General features: G+C 35.6%; 2 protein-coding genes and 1 long non-coding RNA gene across 3 annotated transcripts; all 3 read right to left on the bottom strand.

Moving 5' to 3' along the window:
• Window positions 1-5,331: 5,331 nt before the first annotated feature.
• On the bottom strand, window positions 5,332-9,243 carry wu:fb18f06 (uncharacterized). The gene is made up of 4 exons (XM_059331768.1): window positions 8,968-9,243; window positions 8,577-8,665; window positions 8,100-8,324; window positions 5,332-5,935 (listed from the first exon to the last, which is right to left on the bottom strand). The coding sequence occupies exons 1-4, from the start codon at window positions 8,990-8,992 to the stop codon at window positions 5,930-5,932; spliced, it is 345 nt and encodes a 114-aa protein (XP_059187751.1). The 5' UTR covers window positions 8,993-9,243; the 3' UTR covers window positions 5,332-5,929.
• Window positions 9,244-12,134: 2,891 nt separating this feature from the next.
• On the bottom strand, window positions 12,135-16,087 carry LOC131970428 (mucin-2-like). Its single transcript, XM_059331822.1, has 8 exons — window positions 15,930-16,087; window positions 15,730-15,792; window positions 15,225-15,284; window positions 14,894-14,995; window positions 13,721-13,813; window positions 13,519-13,623; window positions 13,374-13,418; window positions 12,135-13,199 (listed from the first exon to the last, which is right to left on the bottom strand). Exon 8 carries the CDS (start codon window positions 13,161-13,163, stop codon window positions 12,459-12,461), a length of 705 nt encoding a protein of 234 aa, XP_059187805.1. The 5' UTR covers window positions 13,164-13,199; window positions 13,374-13,418; window positions 13,519-13,623; window positions 13,721-13,813; window positions 14,894-14,995; window positions 15,225-15,284; window positions 15,730-15,792; window positions 15,930-16,087; the 3' UTR covers window positions 12,135-12,458.
• A 272-nt stretch (window positions 16,088-16,359) lies between these two features.
• Window positions 16,360-17,344, bottom strand: LOC131970429 (uncharacterized). The gene is made up of 3 exons (XR_009394179.1): window positions 17,289-17,344; window positions 16,515-16,673; window positions 16,360-16,425 (listed from the first exon to the last, which is right to left on the bottom strand). It is a non-coding gene; the product is annotated as an uncharacterized LOC131970429 (long non-coding RNA).

Consider the following 17,344-nt stretch of genomic DNA (forward strand, 5'->3'; position numbering starts at 1 on the left):
GAAAAATCATAAGAGACTAACAGAGCAGTCCGGCCCCCCAGGAAGCATCAGTTCTGAAATGACAAAAAAGACAATGATGTTACTGCAGAATGGATACATAATTTATTAATAACTATCTTTAGTGCTGAATGTAGCAGCATGTGCCTTGAACACCAAAAAGGCATTTATTTTTGGGGCGTTAATGTCATTGACATATGACAGCAACATTTAACATGATTAATCAACAAACTATTTAATGACTCGCCTATCTGACCTGTTTCCCTTCTGTCCCACCCTGGGCTTGGTTCTTCCCTCTTTTGCTTTAGTCATTTGCATGGAAAAACACATTATTCATACAAATGTGACCATGTTCCGTTTCATCTGAATAAGATGACGGAAGAATTTAACCCAAATGTGATGAGAAAGTAGAAATTCAAGTGCAAGTTAGTAGGATTAGAATTAATCTGCAGACTAAGGTGACAACAGGACACACACACACACACACACACACAGGAGGGCGTGGTGTGTCACATCTAATGAAAACAGGCACTGCTGGTAAGACCTGTTGAGGACGTGCAGCAAAGAGCCGATGATTCAGTTGCCAACCATTTACATGACAGGTGTGTGACAGATAAGTTACCTGTTGAGCTGAGCAATGTTGTGGGAATAGTTTAGGAAGTCCCAGTTCACAAGAGTAATGTATTGTCAAAAATGACATTAGCAAGATATCTCTATGAATTAACAGCAGTATTGGGCCTACCTCATCACTGCTGGAGGACGAAGAAGATGATGAGGAGGAGGAGGAGGAGGAGGAGGTGCCTGCGTTCTCTCCAGGCTTTCTTTCTTTTTTCTTCTTGTCCTTGCCTTCTCCATCTTTTGACTTGTGCTTTTTATCCGAGCTGTGTTTTTTGTCAGAACCGTGCTTCTTTTCAGAGTCCCCCTAAAAAAAAGAAAAAGTTGACTTCTGATAAATTGCCTTGTTGGTTTGAATGTAAAGTAGGAATTGTCCCCCCCCCCCCCCCCCCCCCCCCCAAAAAAAAAAAGCAAGGTGTCAAATGATGTGGATAAAATGCTCATGCTTATGAACTACATGTACATCTTTGACTGAATGTTCACATGCAAAGATCCTACCTTCTTCTCATCCTTCTTGTCATCCTTCTTGTCCTTACTCCAGGGCCAACTTAACTCAACCGTGTCAGCTTGCGAACTCTGCACAATCTCTTCACCTTCACATATGCAAAAAAAATACGAGATGATGAGCAGGTTTGAGGTGTCAGGTTAGAATAAATGTAATAAAAATCTTGACTATCGTCACCAAGAAAGTGATCATAATTTAGCCTCTTTACACAGCAGCAGCACATCAAATACACTGGGCCTTGACTCTGGACTCTTTGTTTACACAATTTGACTTTGTTTCTAAAGAATACATTGTGTATCTATATATTTAGGTGCAAAGCTGGCCCTAAAAAGCCTATTGCTCTTGAATTTCAGTTTCAGTTATTACAGTCATGGAAACAAATATCAGACCACACTTGTTTTCTTCACTTTATTGTTCATTTCTCATGCCTGGTACAACTAAAGGTACATTTGTTTGGACAAATATAATGATAACAACAAAAATAGCTCATAAGAGTTTAATTTAAGAGCTGATGTCGAGCCATTTCCCATTGTTTTCTTGATTATGATTTTGGTTATTATCAAAAAACCATGGGAAAAGGTTAGACATCAGATCTTAAATTAAACTCTTATTTTTGTTGTCATCATTACATTTGTCCAAACAAATGTACATTTAGTTGTAGCAGGCATTAAAATGAACAAGAAATTAAAGAAAAAAAGTGGTCTAATAATTTTTTTCCATGACTTTACATTCACATTAAAGATATTCCTCCTTATTAGAGTAAATGTGAATTTAAGCCTACCTGACATTGTTACTCCTCTTCGTGCGTGTCCACAAATAAGTGACAACAGAGACTCACACACAAGATACCTGGATTAACCACACCTAACCACGCCCCCAAACACAGCTCCGTCTGGGTTATTGTAGACTAATATTAATGTGCACAGGAGCTACTTTCAAGTGCATGCAGGGTTAAAAGAGTTGAGAAGTATGTGCACATTACAAGTCTGCACTTAATTAAGCTGTCAAAAAATATTTGGAAGAGACCAATCAGTTTTTTTTAATATTTATATTAGGTGTACATCTGTCTTATAATTACCCAAACCATGTTAAGGATGTTTACATATAGCATATCACTCACAATATTTTTTTGAATCAGACCAAAGGACAGCTGTACATGTTAAACATCCATTGAACCTAAACCTTTTAATGAAAATGTATTGTTTTACAATAACATTTTGGTCTTATGTATTCATAAAATAATGTTTTAGCTTTTTGTAATATTTATCAGATAAGTTATTACTATGTCGTGGAATGTAACTAAGTACATTTACTCAAGTACTGTACTTAAGAACAATTTTGAGGTACTTGTACTTCACTTGAGTATTTCTATTTTATGTAACTTTATACTTCTACTTCACAAGATTTTGAGGCAAATACTGAAAATTTTACTCCACTACATTTGAGTGAGTTAAGTTCTGAAGAAGAGCCACAAACAAACATCCAGAATAACAGTTACTACCTACCTTTTTCTTCTTGTCTGTTGGGGAAGGAAGAAAGGAAGTTTAGGATCAGGTTAGAATAGATGCAATATGAAAATAATTACTCTGTGAATCTGAGTGACAAAAGCAGCCTCCTTACACAACAGGAGTACAGCTACAGATCAAACATCTTCTTTACATATTTAGTCTTGTTTCTTAAGTATATTTGATACTTCATTTAGCTGTAAGGTGAAAACCCTGCCATAAAAACTTCCTGTTGTTTGATCTCAGTCAACTGAGACACATGTTAAGATTAAAAGGTAATCCTTCTAAGTACAGTCAATGTAAAATAGAGCCTACCGTGATCCATACTGACTCCTGTTGGTTCACTTTCCAAAATAAGTCACCGCAGGATACCACGAGTTAACCGCAGTTATACCACCAAACCCAACATAACCACGCCCCATAACAACCACTCCCTCGGGGTTAAACATTCATATTCATGACTCAGATCAAAGGTAGAGTTATGTGCACATAACAAACCTGCACAGTGGTTAGTCTGAATAGGGCATACAGTATTTTTACTGATGAATGTGATCTATTCAAGATAAAAATGTGAGGATTGTCATGCGATTTCTGTTTTATATCTAAAGTACAGCAGTAAGTAGTATCAGCTGAATATAATTAAAAAGGAAGTCATTCTGCATACATTTTTAATTAATATTAGGCTACTTATCACCTTTGCATTAAAGTGCAAAGCATTTCAGTTCGTCAAGCTCATTTTATATCATGATTATATTGTAAATAAAATATCAGATAACCAGCTATTGAGTGATAAAAGTCTTCATGGCAAAATAAGAAAATAAACTGCCTGTCTAGTTGCATTACTGTTGCCTTTTCACAACACAAAAACACATTTGTTTCTAGATTTCTTTGTAGAAATAGATGAGAGAATTGCAAAAGTGAAGGACTTGCTTTACAAGTACAAGTGTTGCACCTCTTGTTCAGTAATGATTTATTTGAAATGTTTGACATAATTTTAAAAATTATTCTTTGGAAAGTTACAGTGTTACATCTTTTTAAATATGTGTTCTTGTAGTTTCTGGGCTGAGCCTGAGGTGAAGGGTGTGACAGAGCTGCAGCTATAATTATGCTGTTTTAATAATAAAATTATAGGGAACAACTTGTTCTCTTTCCATGTAACAATGAAAACTCATGTTCAAGAATGTAGAACAGCTTGTATTTAATGTCATATGATTGCCACGGTTTGTTGTTGGAGTACATTAAGGAGGCGTCACCTGAGGACACACTGACGTCATGCAGAACAACATTTAAAACTTTCATTCATTCCTGAATCAAAGACAGTTTGTTTGTTTGTATAAACCTCTAATAACCACAGGCAATGGTGTCCAACTTGAGAAAAATAAAAAAGAATTAAAATGTACCACTGCATTTAACTTCCATCTGAAAACAAAGGTTAACTGGTTATTCATTAGATACGAGTATTAGATATTAGGAGTAAAAGTGGTGAAATTTACTCAAGTACACTTTTAAAGCTACTTGTACTTTACTTGAGTATTTCCATTTTATGTAACTTTGCACTTCTACTTCATTACATTTACAGGCAAATATTATACTTTTTACTCCATTACATTTAGCTGACAGCTTTAGTTACTTTTCCGGTTGAGATTTTAAAAAAAACATGACCAATTTAAAGTGATTATAAACTTTTATAAATTAAACCACAAAACAGTATATTAAATTGTCAAAAACAGCCATACCAGACAACATTACAATGCTGCTTACATAAACGCATTAATACAAATAATCTAATAATATATTTAGAATATAAAACAATTTGAGTGGGTCCAATCTGCATTACAAGACCTTTTACTTTTGATATTTTAAGTACATTTTGATGCTGATACTTTTGTACTTTTACTTCAGTAAGTTTTGAATGCAGGACTTTTACTTGTAGTGGAGTAATTTCACAGTGTGGTATTAGTACTTTTACTCAAGTAAGGGATCTGAATACTTCTTCCACCACTGAGGATTACACAGAAAAAAGAAAGATGTCACCTACCAGCAGGTGCACATTCACTGACTGAAAGGAGTCCTCACTCTCACTCAAGGCTGAAACAAAACATTTGTAAAATACACAGAAAAATGCAACCTTGGTCAGAAATTGGGTAACCAACATCAAAATATTATTTTATTTTCTCAACATATTAGTGACCTTGTTTGATGAACAATGGTTATCTGAGGATGGATGCATTAATCTCCTGTCCCTCTGTTACTTCTGGTAAAAATATAAAAAATACTGCATGATCCAATTAAATCAGTGTGATGTTGATGTTCTGTGTGTTTGCTGGCTCCAAAAAGCAGAAAAACCTTAAATATTCTACTGTATTTTGGAAATAAGTTACATTTGTACCGAAATTAACAAACTCTATGGTGCCAATCAATCATCAAGGGCAATGTGAGACAAAACATGACTACAGGGACACTGCAATTCATCCTGTATTTTTATTAGATTTTATAGCATATGCTGCTGGGTTTCTTGTAAATTGCCCATTATATGTTTGATGCTCCAGAATAATTTGTATTTAAAAAGTTCAACCTGAAGGTGTGTTCACTGCAGTGTTGAAATGTAACTATGTATACATTTACTCAAGCACGGTACATTTTACTCCACTACATTTATCTGACAGGGATTCTTTTTATTTATTCTTTTTCCATTTATGCTTTGGCATTTCAACAAAATGTAATAAAAAGACATTTTAAAATCAAAAGCAAACTGTAACATTCTGAACTATAATACGACATTCAGAACATTGATGAAGCACCTGACAACTTTAATGGCTTCCTGAGCAGAGAATGAAGTCACACTCCCTCTCTGTGTATTGTAATCAGAGCATATCTGTTCTTTGTTGTGGGAACCGGTCCAACGGTGCATGCATGTCAGTGCATGGGAGTACTCAGTGCTTTACAAAGTGACGGCAAGCAGCATCAGCAAGCATCCCCATGTGACAGGTTTGGAGCGAGATCAGAATGGAATCACTTTATTTCTCTGTACAGCAGCTTTTCACTTTGACCACCTTTACAAATGGATAACACTGCCATCTTGTGGTAAGGAATATGCATTTTACTTGGCATCATGTGATGAGGAAAAAAAACTTCAGGCATTTTGTTTTTAACATTTACTTCTAAAAGAATGTTTACACAAGATCACCATATTTCTGTGACATCACTGGAAGGACAGGAGGAAGAGGGTGGCATTACAGCACAGTCATTTCGTCAATAAACAAGCTTATACGAGACTATCAGAGCAGCCCGGTCCCCCATGGAAGTATCAGTCCTGAAATGACAAAGAGGACAAGGCTTTTACTGCAGAAGTGTGAATGCTTCAGATTACAAGCTGCAATTAAATACAATCATTCCCAATTTACAGCAAACTATTGGCACATATGGTGGACCAGTACAGTACATACCATGCAGGTACAAGACAGAAATGAGAGAATAAGTTGCTGGAAATTGAATTCAACAATATATACCGAAAGTATATTTTAATTAATTTGTATTACTTGTATTATTTGTATTACATAAGCATGACCACCCTTCAGAGTCTGTCTGTTGTTTTGGTACGCTATAGAAAGTATTTCTATAGTTTTTGCTTGTGGTTTGGACATTAGGTCTGCTCAGTTTTGAATATGACTTGAAATTGTTTTTAAGTTAGTTGATCATTAGAAGACACGTGCTAGTTTGAAAGTGATTTATATACTGCACAACAGCTCTAAGTCATTAATAAATTAATTGATTAATTGTCCTTAACTGCTTATTCGAACTCAGGTTGTGGCTGTAATGTTTTTACTAGCTGTTTTTGTTTTGTTTTGTTTTTTACATGGTGGTGTAGTGGTTAGTACTCTTGTCTCACAGAAAGAGGGTCGCTGGTTTGAATCTGGCCTGTGGCTCTTCTGTGTGGAGTTTGCATGTTCTCACTGGGTCCTCTGACTTCCTCCCACAGTCCAAAACATGTACTTAGGTTTAACTGGTGACTCCCGTAGGAGTGAATGGGTGAATTGTCTGTCTCTATGTGTCAACCCTGTGGTAGTCTGGCGACCTGTCCAGGGTGAACCCCGCCTCAAGCCCAATGTCAGCTGGGACAGCTTGGTCAGTGGTTGAGGATAATGAATTAATGACTTAAAGCTGGAAATATGGCCAATATATATCCTAATATAGGTTATTTTATATCTTGATAATAATATATACTACAACATAGCCTGTAATTCATTATACAGTATAGTATGTGTAGTCTACATGAAATAGCCTCATGGTAAAGCCTTTTATTGTATACTACGTGGTAGCAAAGACATCGATTCATTCAAGCTTCACTCCCACATGCAAGGACCAGAACATCACCCAGAATGATACATCGTCATATTGCCCAACCCTGGTTCATATCCTTTACTGTTTATAACACTTACACTGTGGCAGTCAATTCATCTTCTACTCCTGCCCTCGGTTGTTAGGTAAACACACCTGGGTTTCACTCTAGCTGTATTTACTGTAGAAAATAATCAAATCATTGATTATATATTGATTAAATATTGTGAAATAGCAACCGTGCTCCTTAACAAAAAGGACAAGCACACTGTGTATCATTCGTGTCCATCAACATAAACCTGTACCACCTGTACTGTAATTAGGCCTACTTTACATACAGAATACAGGCCACTCCTGCGGTTCTTATTGTTCCACATTAAGACCAGTTTTTTAGGAGATAGTTGTTTTTATTGTAGCCTATGCTCATTCTAACATTATGTGTACCACTTCACCTGCCTTTTAGTATTAATGATTAAAGTTAAACTATTTTGAAGTTCTGATTGCTTCTTCATCCAATTCACATCTTGATGCATTGTAAGAGTCAGTAAACCCTGTACTGTTGGAAAATGAAGACACTGTAAATTGTATTCTTGAATGTAAGTGCAAAAAGTACACCATTTAAGAAAGTACATAATAAACGCTATCAAATCCTGCTGTAACAAGCACCACACTGAGTAGGAATGTTGTGGAGTAGTAAGAACATGACACGTATGACTGCAACGCCTTTTACTGAGGTGAATCATTATCAACAGCTCCTTTATCTGACCGGTTTCTCTTCTCTCCCACCCTGGGCTTGGTCCTTTAGTTATTTGCATTGAAAATGTACTATTCATACAACTGTGACCAACACGTTTTGTTCCTCTGAACAAAAAGAACTCTAGCCCAAAGGTGATGAGAGAGTACATGTTTGGCTGCAGGTTAATAAGCTAAAAAGAAGTTTTCACTTAACAGTATGGACTATACACACACACACAGGCTCTTGTGGGTGTCCTGCAGGCACCAACCTTTGAAATGAGGCGTGACAGGTTTGTTACCTGTTCAGCTGCATTTTTTTGCCATTTGCTCAGGTTTTCAAAACTACAGAATTGTGATGTGGGAACATTTTCACACATGAGCACTGAGAGGTGAAGGTGACTTACCTCCTCATTGCTGGAGGATGAAGATGAAGATGAGGATGAGGATGAGCCTGATTGTTCTCCCTCCTTCTTTTCCTTCTTTTCCTTTTTCTTCTTCTTCTTGCCATCTCCATCCTTGTGCTCGTCCTTTTTGTCAGACTTGTCCTTTTTGTCAGATTTATCTTTTTTGTCAGACTTATCTTTGGAGTCAGATTTGTCTTTTTTGTCGGACTTGTCCTTGTCATGTTCCTGAAAATTGCAAAAAGGTATCTTTGAATAAATTCCAGTTATCATAATTAGCCAATGTGCAGTAAGGACCGCTTCGTTTGCAGTGTATTGTGCCAAAGAGTTGGCAGTGACAACAGCAAAGAGGAAGCAGATTTACTGGAAAAACAACTTTCTGGTCTTGTCGTTTTAAAAGCAACATGTAAAGTCAAAAGTAGGTGTCAGATTCCACTTCTCAATACATGGAAAAGCTCTTACAACATGAGCATCTCATACCTTATCCTTGTCCTTATCCTTCTTCCAGGGCCAATTAATCTGATCCTTTTGAGCCTCGTCCTTCTTCACCTCCTCATCTCCACCTACAGCTGCACACATGCAAACGAGACAGATAGTAAGCAGACTTAGAGAGATAAAAGCAGTCTCTTTACAAAGCAGCAGTACAGCTACAGATCAGATACGCTTTGCTGGGACTGCCTTTCATAAACTACAAATGATACACCAGCATTCAATGGATAAGTAGGCATAAGTAATCTGTCGGGTGCAAAGCCTTAACTAAAACGCATGTTGCTCTCCTATCCCAGACTTGGAAAAAGAAGTCTATCCAGACAAATATTAACATCACTCTTCCTAATCACAGCTGTATTAGTCAAAGTAAATCTGAGTGTACCTGACGACAGATCGAAGTCGCTCATGGTGACTCCGTTTGTGCGATTTTCCAAACAAGTGGAGACTGACGGCGGGTTTGCTTTTCTAACACTCAGGAAACCTGGAAACCACACCTAAACCACGTGACCTAAACACACCTAGACACTGCTCTGGGTTAAAAATATTTTAAGTTATATGTGTACATATTAAATGCATATATCATACTGAACAAATTACATGCACATTTTAAAGCTTCACAGCGTTAAATCTTACAGCGAACATATTATGTTGTGTAAATAATTCAAGGTTGTGTTGATGGTAATACCCGTATGGGGCGGCCGAGACACACCTGCTGAAACAACTGCGGTCAAGTGAGCCGTCATTCGCTTCTCCGTAGTCAAGCCAGCCGTCCCTATATAATGTAGTGCGCCCGTATTGTGATATTTACGGTAAATTCACTGAAACTGCTCCAAGCGAGCTGACATGAAGGATAAACACTTTACTGTCATTCTTTATCGCCTTTTTTCAGTATAAAACTCTTACCAGCAGAGAGGAGATTAAGTATTAACGTTACATCAACACACCATGTGAAATAATCAAATTGCGTCGTGCCGAAAATGTATTTGTTGTGTCAACGTGCGGTTTTCAGTTTTCAGAATAAAGTGTTACACAACCAGGCCCTAATATCAGATAAATATGGAAATACGATTAATTGCATGATATTTACAGAACTTTTCACTTTATTTTGTAAAACGCCTTTATATAGAGACTGTACAGTAAAATATCACATTATATTAAAATTAATTTAAATTAAACTGTCTGTTTCCAGTCACTAATTTCACTGCAGGTTCATTCTACAGGACTTCAGATATATCCTCACACATTTCAGCACTTTTCACTGTGGAAATTCATAATAAAATGCATTTGAATATTTACTGTACAGTAAAATATTACATTGTATTTTTTAAAAAATCATAAAAATTAAACTGTCTGTTTCCAGTCACTAATTTCACTACAGGTTCATTCCACGGGACTTCAGGTAGGCTATATTCTCACAAATTTACAGGAATTTTCACTGTGGAAATTCATAATAAAATGCATTTGAATATTTACTGTACAGTAATATATTACATAAAAAATAATTTAAATTAAACTGTAAATTTGTGAGAAAATTCCTGAAGTCCCGTAGAATGAACCTGCAGTGAAATTAGTGGAAACAGACAGTTTCATTTTAATACATTTTTAATGTAATATGTTTAATGTACAGTAAATATTCAAGTGCATTTTATTATGAATTTCCATAGTGAAAAGTCCTGTAAAATGTGTGAGCATATACCTGAAGTCCTGTAGAATGAATCTGCAGTGAAATTAGTGATTGGAAACAGATAGTTTAATTTTTATGAATTTTTAAAAATACAATGTAATATTTTACTGTACAGTAAATATTCAAATGCATTTTATTATGAATTTCCACAGTGAAAATTACTGTAAATGTGTGAGGATATACCTGAAGTCCTGTAGAATGAACCTGCAGTGGAATTAGTGACTGGAAACAGATATTTTAATTTTAATTCATTTTAATATAATGTAATATTTTACTGTACAGTCTATATCTAAAGGCGTTTTACAAAATAAAGTGAACTTTTCTGTGAATATCATGCAATTAATCTTATTTCCATATTTATCTGATATTTGGGCCTGGTTGTGTAATAGGCTACTTTATTGTAAAAACTGAAAACCGCACGTTTAAATCCCCTTAGCTTAGAATTTGGACTTAGAACTTAGAAGGAACCCAATAAACAAAGAGAAATAACGAACCTCACTGAGATACTATTTAATTACAGGGTACCAATTCTTACTTACCTAATATTCTAGGGGGAAAGGGGAAAAATGGGTTGTCAGTGGTGAGATAAGTATTCAGATGTTTTACTGTAATAAATATACACTATCCCCACAGTGTGAAGTACTTTATTACAGATTAAAGTCCTGCATTTAAAGTCTTGCTTGTTAAATGTATTTATTCAAACACAATTTGCAGGGCCACCCCTCTCAAAGTGTTTTAATGATTAAGAAGAAGAAGAAATTACCTCACCACATTGGCAGATTTGTCACATTTTTTAGTGCTTGCATCGTATGAAGAATGTTAATCTACAAAGTAATTCAAGCAATCAGATACATGTAGTGGAGTAATTGGAGTGCAATTTTTCTCTCTGAGAAATGGTGGAGCAGACATATAAAGCACCACACAATGGAAACACTGAAGTACACTGATAAATATAAGTAGGCCTACCTCAAAATTGCATTTAATGTGGTATTTCAGTAAATGTATTTTCCACCACTGCTTAATACATTTTTTTATTTGTATACTTATATTACATCAAATGATATTATTACTTTTTATCATGTTGTTGTTAGGGATATTATTGTTGCTACATACAGGGCTAAGCCTGGAGGTGTGACACTTTAGATGTAGCAATACAATTATGTGAATGATATAAATACTGAGAACTAATATGTACACTTCGGATGGAATGTAGGATCCAACACAACTGATGGTAGGGAATGCACATGAGTGATATGCCAACCTCTTCTATGAAAAGAACTCCAAATTCCTCCAACCACAACTAAATATTAATACAGTAAAAAAAAATTGTATTAAGTTTATTAGTAATCAGTTTCAAAATTGATAGTTTAGTAACTTTGAGACTGATTTTGCTATCTTTCCCCTTTCTAAGAAAATGGATGGTATTGATATTAATTTAAGTCAAATTCTGATAGCAAGATTCTTCTAAATAAGCTAAAATCTTTACATATTATGACGACTTGTAAGAGGCAATTTGTATCTGTGACTAGATACCCCTACAATGTATTAACCTGCATTACCAGCTAATGTTATTTAAAAGTAATAACATACTACCACCAACTTAACAGCTACAGTCACTATTCAGTTTGTTGTTGCGCTACACTGAAGTAACCTGAGAGTCGTCTGTTTGAATCCCAGAACTGACAGGTCAAGACACCTAACCCCCAGTGCTCCTAAGCATGGTGTGTTCAATGGTGTGTAAATTCACTGCACACTGTTTCAGTGTGTGTTTGTGCAAAAAAACTTAATTTTAAAAATGTTAAAAAGAACCTGAGCTGTAGGAGTACCTGAAGGCAGCATAAGAAATAGTCAGGAAACAAAACACATAAAATCATATCGTTTTATTCCCAAAGCAAGGATTTTGAATAAATCATGTGAATGTGAAATTACATTTCCACAAATGTACAAATGTGGAATAAAAAATGTTCAAGGTAAAATTATCCTCAACTTGAAACCTTTCATAATGTCCCAGTTCATTTAAACACAGTAAACTCTACCAAATAATATATGTCATATTTTTGTTGCATAAAGGACACACACACACACATCATTAGAGCATAATATCTTATCATCACATTCAACATCCTCCAGTGTAAGGGTAAGGCTTTTCTTTAAAATCAGTAACATCTATTTTATTCTGTGACATCTCATTACTGGTAAGGCCTAGGGCCTTTCAATATGTCAGTAGAGCTGAGATGGCTGGCGGGACGGGTTGATCCGTCTCCGTATCTCCTTGGGTTGCCCAGCAGGGCCTCCATGGGGCTGGGAGGTCTGCGACTTGGGGGCCTATCTCCCATATTCAGTGAAGAGCTATAGAGAGAGGGGTTGGAGGCCGCGGCAGGATTCAGAGGATCCAGCTTCACTTCGGTTTTGGTAGCTGAAGGACTCAGAGAATCCGGCTTCACGTCGTATCTGGAAGTTGTAATCCTCAGAGGATCTGGCTTCATGTCGTATCTGGAAGTTGTTATACTCACAGGATCTGGCTTCGTGACATATTTGGTAGTTGTAGTACTCACAGGATCTGGCTTCGTGACATATTTGGTAGTTGTAGTACTCACAGGATCTGGCTTCACGTCGTATTTGGAAGTTGTAGTATTAACAGGATCTGGCTTCACGTCGTATTTGGAAGTTGTAGTATTAACAGGATCTGGCTTTGTGACATATTTGGTAGTTGTAGTAGTCACAGGATCTGGCTTCACGACATATTTGGAAGTTGAGGTAGTCACAGGATCCAGCTTAACAACAGGTTTGGAGGGCAGTGGTGTGAAGGCTGACCCGCTAGGAGAACCTCCAGGCTTGGAGGTGCTGCCGCTGGGAGCTGAAAGTCCGCCACCTACTGAGCTTAAAACTTCCATTTTGGGATCTCCACTTTGCTCACACTCAGGGCTGCCCTGGAATGAAATCAACACCAACACAGGATAGTGTGAAGTTTTATAGAAGGTGAAGAGAAGAGACCGTGAGGAGAGATCAGTTTTCTTAGCTGGAGGACAATATGACCAGCTGACCTGACCTGTTATCAACCATAATCCTGTTCACATTTATATATATTTTAAGAGCAAACTTACAATCTTTTTCTTGTTGTCAGTTTCACTTCCTGATGAGCCTGAACTCTGAAAAACAAACAGGAAAAAAAAAAATGTATTCACTTATCCTCTGTCACCTTCACATTAGAAAAAATCTGATGATATTCCCATTTCATGAGTAATTAACCTTTTTCTCCTTCTTCTTCTTCTTTTTGTCCTTTTTATCTTCCTTGTCACTGCCACTGGAGCTATCAGATGAACTGGATGAACTTGAAGAACTGGAGCTTGAGTCCTGCTCAAATGTAAAGCATGGGACACTCCATCATCTATCTTTTGTAAATAAAATAAAAATGAATATAAATGTTTTTCCTTGTGACAAGCTTTATTACCTTCTTTTTGTCCTCCTTCTTTTTCTTCTTCTTCTTGTCTTTCTTCTTCTTTTTCTTCTTCTTGTCATCATCACTGCTAGAAGAATCTGAGTCCTTGATGGATGTAAATATGGTAATGCTGTTACTGTGTTGCTGTTTGTTTGTTAGTTTGTTTGTGTGTTTATTTGTATTTTTCATGTCTTTTTAAAAAACACCACCCCTAACAGTAGAAAGGAGGATTAAAAAAAAAATTATTTGAGTTTCAAAAGATTTCAAAGTCTGAATTCTGAGAATAAAGTAAGAATTCAAATTGTATTCTGAAATTTCAGAATTTCTACTTTGATAATAAAGTTGGAATAAATTAAGTCAAATCTGAGAGAAAAGTCAGAATCCCAATTTAAAAATAATAACATTACAATTCTCAGAGTAAAATTTGAAATCTTTCAGAGAGATTAAAGTCAGAATCTTGATTTAAAAGCATAAAGTCAAAATAAATGAGTCTGAGATCAATTCTGAGAATTCATTATAATTCTGATTTTGTGGTCATAATTCTCAGGTTAATCTCAATTTACTACTTCACTACCTACTACTTAATAAATCTTTAATCTTAGATTTTTAACTTTTAAGAATAAAGTCGGAATAAATGAAATCAGGATATTGACTTTTAAATTAGAATTTTGATATTAAAGCCAGAATTTTGAGATTAAAGCCAGACTTTTGAGATTAAAGTCAGAATCCTGATTTAAAAGCATAAAGTAAGAATAAATAGAATCTAAGATAAATTCCGATAATTAAATCAGAATTCTGAATTCTCAGGTTCTCTCATAATCCTGATCTTGGAGTACATGGAATCAGAATTCAGAGAATAAAATAAGAATTCTGACATTAAAGCAAAAAATTCCAGCTTCAGAGTCAGAATTCTGATAATAAAGTTGGAATGCTGAGAATAATAGGAATAATTGAGAGCAGTTATTGAGATGATTATTTTAATAATTCAGATAAACAAGAGCAGAATTCATTTTCTCCCATGAAAACCTTTCCCAGAATTATGACTTTAAACTCAAAGAACTCGAATGTTTTTTATATATGTGGCTCTAATCCTCTTCCATATAATGTACATAGGATATTGCACTGACAAATATATAATAAGCATGAGTCTACGTTGGACAAATCAAGACATCTGGATTATTTTACCTTTTTCTTGTCTTTCTTTTTCTTCTTCTTCTTATCCTTCTTCTTTTTCTTCTTATCATCATCACTCGAAGAATCACTGGAGGAGTCAGACGAAGAAGAATCCTGGACAGAAAAATAAATAATGATAATTCACACTGCAGACATACTGAGGAGATGTGAGTTGAAACAAGCAAAATAATGGTTTAATCATGACACCACTGCATGCATGCTGCCATGGTGATTGGGTTGTTTTATGTCACTCATTCTGAACAAAGAAAATTAACAATATGTTTTTGCAGAATATTTCACTTTGAACTTCATATAATCAACCAAAAACCTGGAGGGTTCTCACCTTCTTTTTCTTCTTATCCTTCTTCTTCTTCTTTTTCTTATCTTTCTTTTTCTTCTTCTTCTGAAGTTAAAAAAGACAAACCTATGATTATTTGGGCTGAGAACATCTTTATTTTAGGCTTTATTTGTAGTTTCTTAAGAAGTAATTCTACTTTGATCTCAGAATGTCACAAGTAAAGACAGAAACACTTTAAGATATCTGTTTTTTACAGAGCAACAGAAAGTACATTTCCGTGGAACTGTCCTTTAAATACCCTCTCTTCTGTACTTTTGACACCACAAATTAACAACAAAGAAGAGCAGAGGGGAGCTTTTGGTTTCACATTTTTTAAACGAATGGTCAGAATTAAAGTAAAATTTAATTTGAAGCATAATAGAGAAAAGCTTACGATTTCTTGTTGAGACATCAGTATGTTCCATGCCATCTACCTATGTTAACTTTGTAAACAGATGTATGACTCACTAAGCAGAGAACATTATATGTGTGTGTGCTGGTGTCATCTCACCTTGTCATCATCACTATCAGAAGAGGAGGAGGATGGAGAGCTCTCATCAGAAGAGCAGGACTTCTGGAAAAGGAAATCAGTCGGTCAGTCATAGAAGTGCACCCTCATTCATTTGACTGTTTATGAGCATCAGGAGCATGACATAAATGCACTATTACAATGACCTTTAAAAGAACAACAAACTTGACAAAGTGGTTTACCTTCTTCTTCTTTTTCTTTTTCTTCTTCTTCTTATCATCGTCACTGTCAGAGGAAGAAGAGCTGGAATCCTTATCCTTCTTCTTCTTATCCTTCTTCTTTTTCTTTTTCTTCTTCTTCTTATCATCGTCACTATCAGAGGAAGAAGAGCAGGAATCCTTATCCTTCTTCTTCTTCTTTTTCTTCTTCTTGTCCTCTTCACTATCAGAAGATGAAGAGGAGGAGGAAGAGCTGGAATCCTGTGAAGAGAAAGAGCCGATGATGAGGATGATGATGATGATGATAGACAGACAGACAGACAGACAGACAGACAGACAGACAGACAGACAGACAGGCAGATAGATAGAAAAATTATCTATCTGAAAAATTAAACATTGCAGGAGATTAAATAATTTGCAGATAAATTTTGCAGACACAAACCTTATCCTCCTTCTTCTTCTTCTTTTTCTTCTTCTTCTTGTCATCGTCGCAATCAGAGGAGGAGGAAGAACTGGAATCCTGTAAAAAGAGAGAGCAGAGGATGATTTAATAACATGGAACAGTATGAAAACAGCAATCTAAAATACAGAAGTGTTGTAGACACAAACCTTATCCTCCTTCTTCTTCTTCTTTTTCTTCTTCTTCTTCTTATCATCGTCGCTGTCAGAAGAGGACGAGCTGGAATCCTTATCTTTCTTCTTCTTATCCTTCTTCTTCTTTTTCTTCTTCTTGTCCTCTTCACTATCAGAAGATGAAGAGCTGGAATCCTGAGAGCCGAGGATGTTTTAATGATGTTAAAGATGGGTATATGCAGTGTTGGAAGAAGTATTCAGATCCTTTACTTAAGTAAAAGTACTAATACCCCACTGTGAAATTACTCCACTACAGTAAAAGTCCTGCATTCAAAACTTACGGAAGTAAAAGTACAAAAGTATCAGCATCAAAATGTACTTAAAGTATCTAAAGTAAAAGTACTTGTTATCCAGAATGAACCCACTAAGCAAATTATATTGATGCATTTATGCAAGCAGCGTTTTAATTTGGTAAAGATAGGTAATTTTAACTACTGTTAATGAGGTTACATTAACAAAAAAAAGTTCTAATCACTGTAAAATTAAAGTAACTAAAGATGTCAGCTAAATGTAGTAAAAAGTAAAATATTTGCCTCAAAATGTAGTGAAGTAGAAGTATAAAGTTACATAAAATGAAAATACTCAAGTAAAGTTCAAGTAACTCAACATTGTACTTAAGTACAGTACTTGAGTAAATGTACTTAGTTATATTTCACCATAAACAAATATTTAGCAGAGTGATGGAGAATGACCCTTGTTAGCTCTGTTTAAACAGCACAAGTACAGAAAAATGTTGTTGTACACACAAACCTTATCATCTTTCTTTTTCTTCTTCTTCTTCTTCTTCTTCTTCTTCTTCTTCTTCT

The sequence above is a fragment of the Centropristis striata genome, chromosome 4 (genome assembly GCF_030273125.1).
Source record: "Centropristis striata isolate RG_2023a ecotype Rhode Island chromosome 4, C.striata_1.0, whole genome shotgun sequence".
Classification (NCBI taxonomy): Eukaryota; Metazoa; Chordata; class Actinopteri; order Perciformes; family Serranidae; genus Centropristis; species Centropristis striata.